Below are 7,359 nucleotides of genomic sequence, written 5' to 3'. Positions count from 1 at the left end.
AAAAAAAAAAAAAAAAAAAAAAAAAAAAAAAAAAAAAAAAAAAAAAAAACCTCACAATGAAAGTTCACGGTTCCAAACCTTAGCTGCACTGTATACTCTGCATATCAGGCTGAAGAATCAGCAGTACCATTCAGATCTTGCCAAACACAGCTCTCGCACCCCGAACTGCCACCTGCTGTGGGTTTCATTGATCATTGTTAAAGAAATGTCAGCTGGACAATCACCAATTGCTACTAATCTATCACTGCACAATGAATGTTAGATATGAGGAGCAATAAAACAACAGAAACATAACCATACCTCTGAAAACAGCTGCAAACTGTAACAAACAGCATGCAAACCAAACTATATGCAAGAAAAATCTGTAAGCGTTCTGGCTTACACTTGCTGAAAGCAGCTATTATCAGCTTAAATAACACTACCAATCATTGTCTTCTACAGTTCTGACCTTCTAAAAAAACTTTATAAGTCCTTTTAATCATTCCTGTAGGGTCTGTTTCAGGCCCACTCCTGCAAAATATAGCAGACAACAATGATAAAGAGACAGTTCCTTTATTTATTTTCTTAACTCCCTTATTTTGAATAATTACCTTAAATCCTTTAATCTTTTCTTTCACCACCCAGATTTTGCTTTGAAATGGTCACTGCCAATATGTTTTATCTAAATACTTCCCTAAACGACAACAATATTGATGAATAAAAAGGGGTACAATTCAGGCCTTTAAATTTAGGAATATGATAAGGTTGGATAAGTCTTTCAATAAAACCAGCTGGTATTTATTCTGCATATTTATATACAACTTTCATTTCCCATGTTACTAGCCCAAATCTGCTAAAACAGTATGAAGGAACCTAAACATTATATGTTTACTATGTTGGAAAAAGTAAGATCTTCTGCTGTAGCATTTGGGAAAGTTGACTGTTTTATGAGTTTAAAACGTAAAGAATCTTTATTCACAGAGAGTCTTAATTCTTCATACAAAGAATGGCATTACATTTGCTTTTTTTACTACTGTTACAGGCATTTTGAGTTTCCTATGTATTAATCAAGGAGCTTGTTTTGTACTATTCTTAATGCTACTATCAGCAGTTACTTGGTATTTCAGAGACTTAACTATGACACAAAAGCCAAATTTTCTTTTCTTAGACACAATGTCATGCAGCACCGTTCCATTCCATAAACCAAGAGTCTTTTATGTCTCGACATTCATAGTAGTATTGAAATAATACTTATACATTGTGAGAATTGAGGTAAACAACTTATTCTCACAAACATGAATCTCCACCTTTAATAAGGGCTTTGACATGACACTAAGATGTGATCATTGTTATGTATGTTAATTAAAATTAACGTCTGTAACACTGTAATCAAAAGGTATAATTTTATAGAAGGGCATAAGAGAAAGGTAATAATTGTATCCTATGAGCAAAATGAAATATTCACTGGTTACACACACTACAAATTTTTCTTCCTGAAACTTTATACAGAAGTACCTGAACTCTCTGAAAAAAAAATCGAGCACTGAGCCCTTCACTCACAACACACTGAAGGAGCTTTCCAAGGAAATAGATTCTATGAGAAGATCTATTGAGAAGTTCAATCTACAACAGGAGTTTGAAGGAAACAAAATATAGTGAAAACAGGTGCCAGTTCTGCCTGAAAAAATTGTACTTTCTGCTTTTGCAATATAAGCAATTCTTGTTTTAACTCAAAGAAATACATTAAATAAAAATATGCTTGCCTTTAGTGGTACTGCTTTTTTTATTCAACAGAGCACCAACTAACTGCAGGATGTGCTTATACTAAGAAATTTGTCACAACTTTCTAAGTTACCTCTCTCTTGGTCAACTATGGCCTTTTCAGTACAGGAAAACGGGAATTTCAGTTATAGCTTCCCAATTCTGAGACACAGGCTGCACAAAACTTTTGACTACACTGGCGCTACTAGTACTCAAATTGCATCCACCATAAAACTGGAATTTTTTGATAAATGAGCGAGAATAACCTTCCAAAGGTTCTCAAGAGATATACCTGAAAATCTCTTGAGAGAGACTGCAATAAGGTGGAATGGAAATGTAATGAAGAGCTGAAGCAACCAGTTTAAAAAGCTGCAAGTTCATTTCTGAAACAGAACAGCAGTTTGATAGGACATAAGAGAGGGCTGATTTAGATTAGACGTAACGAGGAAAGTTTTTACAATGAGGGCGGTAAAACACTGAAACATATTGCCCAGAGAGATGGTGGCTGCCTCATCACTGGAAGCATTCAGGGTCAGACTGGACTGAGCTCTGAGAAATCTGATCTAGTTGAAGATGCTCCTCCTCATTGCATGGGGATGGGACTAGATGACCAAAGGTCCCTTCCAACCCAAATATTTCTATGATCCTATGATTTCCACATGCATTCAGGGGAAACAGACCTCACTTAAAGTTAAATTTTTACAAAAAAACGCCAAACCAAGCAAAAAAACCATTCTTGTCCAAAATACAGATTAATTTATTAATTTTTGATTCCTGCAATCATAATGGCTACTAATATAAACCAGTGGCAGCAGATAAGTGGACAACAAAGAGATTGTTCTCTACTCACTCTGCCTCACAGATAGGAAGTAGAAAAGATTGTTACTTTTTTTAAATAGGCAGTGGGATATAGGTGACAAAGTGCTATAGCAAACAGGAGGGAGTAAAACATGCTAAAGATGGCTAGGGTGAAACAAAGATTTATAAACATGGTAAAATTAGAGATCTTTGACAAAAATGACAAATTAAAAGCAGTCTTTCAAAATTCTCTAGGCACAGTTCCCAAACGGTTCATAAATGCAAAATGTAAAACAGCAGGCTTTCTAAAAAGGCTACAATAGTAGCAAACTGTCCTTCCATTAAATCCTAATCTCCCGCTTCACAAACACCCAAAGAAGTATGCTGATCTTGCAGAGAGGTTTGAAGGTGAAAGCCAAATTCTCAGGAACAAAAAAGAAAAGCATCTCCTTAAGAGTAAGCACACCTCGTTCACAGGAAATTCACATCACTCCACTTCATAGCGAGATGCTGAAATAGAGCAGCCCACTGTGTTCCTTACTCAAAATGAGATACACTGCTTGACTGACAAATTAACAAAAAAAACCCATATAAATACAGCAAAACCTACCTCCGGCTTGGGAACAAAGGCTTGACCTGGAATTATGAAACAGTTTTCAACACTGCAGAGATGCTGAGCCATAATGGACAGTCTGCTACGTTGTTTACCTCCTGGATTAGCTGTAAGCCTCTACGGGAGAACCAAAACATGTATATCAGTGATACTGAACTGACCAAGTGATTAGTTACATTAAAGCTCGATTATCAGTATAATCAAATAAAAAACTCCACCGCTAGTTAATTGTTAAGAACTCACATCAAACTGTATGCCTGGTTGATCTAGAATTTTTTTTTCTCCAATACAGCAGCATTTCACGAAGATACCATGCTGATTCACAACATCAATCCTGCAATCAAATGCACATGAAAAGGAGCTTCTTGAACTTCTGCAAAACTAAATGAATGTCAAAATAATTTTGTATGGACAGAGGAGAAAACTAAAACTATTCTGACTGTAGGATCCAGAACAAACATAACACCATCTGACAGTACTCTCACGTCCTTTCTTTCCATTGTTTCTGTATCAAATATTACTACTTTTTTTCTTCTTCAAGGTGAAGTAAAGCTCCATAAACTCAAGATCTGCTAGACCACCAAAACTACTTCATTTTTAGCCGGTCTACACTTACAATATTTGCAAGGAAGCTGCATCTACTTTACATAAATTTAGAATGTCTACTGGTGAGAGCATTGAATACATAAAACTCAATTTAGTAACTCTGATTTTCCCAAGAATTTTTTTACAAAGACTATTAAAATAGGGGCCTAGTCACAGATTTTCTACACTTTTGTGATCAGGCAAGAAATACATTTTATGTGTTTTGCTAGCACAAACAATATTTAAACATGAAAGACAAGTCTCAAATGATAAAAGACATTACACTAACTGTGCAGAAACAGAATTTTGAAGATTCCTGTTCTTCTTTACCACCACCTCAATAAAAAAATAAAAACGAAACCCCCAATTTGCATATCTGATAACATCTGTACATCATGTTGTTTCATATAAAAAGTCTACCCGAAAAATAAAACTAAACTTATTGCTGAAGTTTCTCATTTTTTTAAACAACTCTTCTGAAAGGCAGTTCATCACAGAGCAAATAAATACTTCTCAAAGACTTCTTGGAAAGAAAGCTCAGTGATTCTTTTTCCATATGCCAGCATTTAAAACTACCCTCACTGCTGTTTCAGAGGATACATTTTTTTTTAAGAAAAAAAACCCCAAATCTACACACTATCATTTTAATTCTCTGAAAAAAACCTAGACGGCAAAGTCTAAAAATGCAATAAGACATGCACTTCCTTAACCTCTGCAATGGAAATGAAACTGACCTAATAGCAACGCTTGTAGTCCTTCCAATGCCAATTCCAACAAGCCAATCTTTACTTCTCCCAAAAAAAAACATCTAGCAAGTCTCTGGGTGTAAGCTCCTGCTTCTCAGCTACAGAAGGGATAACTTAATATCACCAACCTCTGGTCAGCAACATCTTAAACCACTTCAACCACATCAGCAGGAACATACCTGTGCATGGCACACATACATAGGGGAATCTAATCAAACATCCATAACATGGGCAGGGACATCTTCAGCTAAATCAGTTTGTTCTGAGCCTCGCCCTGCCTGACCTTGAATGTTTCCAGGGATGCGGCATCCACCACCTCTCTCAACAACCAGTTACACTGTTACAGTGTTTCACCACCCACACTGTAAAAAACTTCTTCCTTTAGATTTATATCTAAATCTATCCTCTTTCAGTTTAAAACCATTACTCTTTGTTCTATTGTAACAGGCCTTGTTAAAAAGTTTGTCTTCATACTTCTATAACTTGCCCTTTGTTCCTACTTGTAAGTATGGATAGCACCTGAAACTACACTAAGTAAATCATGCTGAAACTCAGCTAACTAGGTAACATTTTTGCATCTGCTATTAAAATTTTAGCAAAGCAAAAGAAAAGATCCATAAGCCTAACCTGGAATACAACCAAGGTGATACTTGTCAACTCTTCTGATGTTCCTCATTGTCAACCACCCTGAAATGGCTTGAAGTTATGTCAAGGGATGTTTAGGTTGGGTATTAGAAAGAGGTTCTATGCCCGGAGGGTGGTTGGGTACTGGAACAGGCTCCCCAGGGAAGTGGTCAGAGCACCAGGCCTGACAGAGTTCAAGAAACATTTGGATGATACTTTCAGGCACATGGTGTGACTCTCGGGGATGGTCCTGTGCAGGGCTAAGGGTTGGACTTGATCCCTGTGGGTCCCTTCCAACTTGGTATATTCTGTGACTCTGGATCAGCTATTTCTTTTGTTCTCCAATAAAAGCTGTACCATGAAACTGTGCTTTAAATCAACAGATATTAAAACCTCCTTATAAATGAATCTGCAAAATCTGACACAGGAAGTAACCTACATGAAGAATCAGACTGCCAAAACTGATCATATAAAGGAGCATCAACACAAGTACACAAACCACTTTTTGCCAAACAAGGCGATTTTTTAGAACATAAGTATTTATGTTTAACCTACACCAGTTATGAAAACATAATAGCAATTTTTCTTATGTATGCCACTCAAAAAATCAGAATTATTTCCTATTTTATTATCACCTTTTGCCTGGTGTTATAGACAGCAATGTTAGATATAAAACAATTAGAGACTGATGAAGATCTCCTATTTAAACTGAAATATGAGTCATCCTGAAGGAAGTGGGCTGGGAAGGTACCTGGCCTAGGTGGCAGATTTAAGATGAAGCATTGAGGAATTTCGCGCAAGGTAAAAATTTTTAGCCACAAAGTAAATAACAATTTTACTAGTGTAAACTACAGAGAAACAAAATGTTCTCCTTGAAATACAAAAGTGCAATTTTACTGCTGTAGATGTTTGGCCTTATCCTCCTCAACAAGCCTCAGAATGTAGCATATAACTGGTTCTTATCAGTTTTAATACATTTAATCAAATCATTAGAACAGAGTGGGCTGCAGTAGCAGGTCTATACTGACATAACTCACAGCAACATCACTGTGCTACAAGAAAACAGAAAAGCAAAAAAATACCACCAGCAAGAAAGGCAAAGGTATTTTCTCCCTGTTATACTAGCAAAACAAAGTCTGACTGTAAATAGAAAAGCATATTGCTTTACCTTCTTACTGTTAGCATCAAGTTATCCTAATTAATTAGAATGCACATCACTCTATTCCATGACAGTATCTTACCCTTTTGCTGAGCTTATGGCATATACACAGATTTTCTTTGATATTTAGGCTCTTAGCTTAGAAACATCCAGGGAGGACACCAAATTTTTGAGTATAAGACACTTCCCTTTCAAGATTACAAATCCAGAGATATATAAAATATCATAATAATGATATACTCATTAGTAAATAATTAGTAAATCAAAAATACTCATAATAATGAGTAGCAACTCATTATTATCTGTATTACACTGTTGTCTCCTTCCTGGTACTGAATACATCTGTATATGCCAAATTACAATGGTTAACGCAAGCAACTCCAGAGGGTCTGGAGAAAAGGCGTGGACCTTATTTATTGTTCTTTCTCCTAATCATAAAATCAAGTAGTCTCTTTCAAACAATTTTCTTTCATGATATCAGATCAACAATGGAAATGCAAACCAAAAACTATGAACGATTTTGTCTTTAAAGGAAGGCCTCTGTTTCAACCGATGTTGAACGAGAATCAAGAGATCCCAGAATGTAAATTCAACACCAATTAACACTGACTCATTGCATGACCTTGAACAACTGACTCAATTTCCTAGTGTTTCTAACTTCTCAGTGTTCTAAGTACAAGAACTTAAGCATGCATGGTATTTTGCACCTAATTGAGCTATACTGGGTGCAGAAGCACTATAATCTGTGTGTCACCAGTGATGCATGCAGATGGTTACTGCTATATAAAGTACAGGGTGCTCTCATGTGGTGTTAGGCCAATTTTTTTTACTGCTGTCACAAAACTATGCATCTTACCCTCATCACATTGCATTTTACATCACAGTGATGAGCCATGTTTTGCAACAATCCTACATGACATGAAGTCCTTCTGAAAAACAGATCTGTGTTTTTTAATGCCTGAAACCACGTAAGCCCAGAACTGAATTAAGAAATCTGGTTTATTTCATACCAAATGTTTGTCCCTGGTGTCTTTAGAGCCACCTACTGGAAATACTTCACTACCTGTCTTGAATGTTGATGGCAAAGCTAGAGT

At 36.2% G+C, this 7,359-nt stretch overlaps 1 protein-coding gene across 1 annotated transcript in view; it reads right to left on the bottom strand.

Moving 5' to 3' along the window:
- Positions 1-7,359, bottom strand: part of LOC114068697 (dimethyladenosine transferase 1, mitochondrial-like) — an 18,607-nt gene that overhangs the window by 2,153 nt on the left and 9,095 nt on the right. Inside the window, exon 6 of the mRNA XM_027905037.1 lies at positions 3,136-3,268. Within this exon, the coding sequence (XP_027760838.1) occupies positions 3,136-3,268 (133 nt within the window). The remainder of the gene's footprint in view (positions 1-3,135; positions 3,269-7,359) is intronic.

Source organism: Empidonax traillii, unplaced genomic scaffold (genome assembly GCF_003031625.1).
Source record: "Empidonax traillii isolate 1590-97213 ecotype Southwest subspecies unplaced genomic scaffold, ASM303162v1 scaffold24:size2376012, whole genome shotgun sequence".
Lineage (NCBI taxonomy): Eukaryota > Metazoa > Chordata > Aves > Passeriformes > Tyrannidae > Empidonax > Empidonax traillii.
This window is presented reverse-complemented; position numbering and strand designations above follow the sequence as displayed.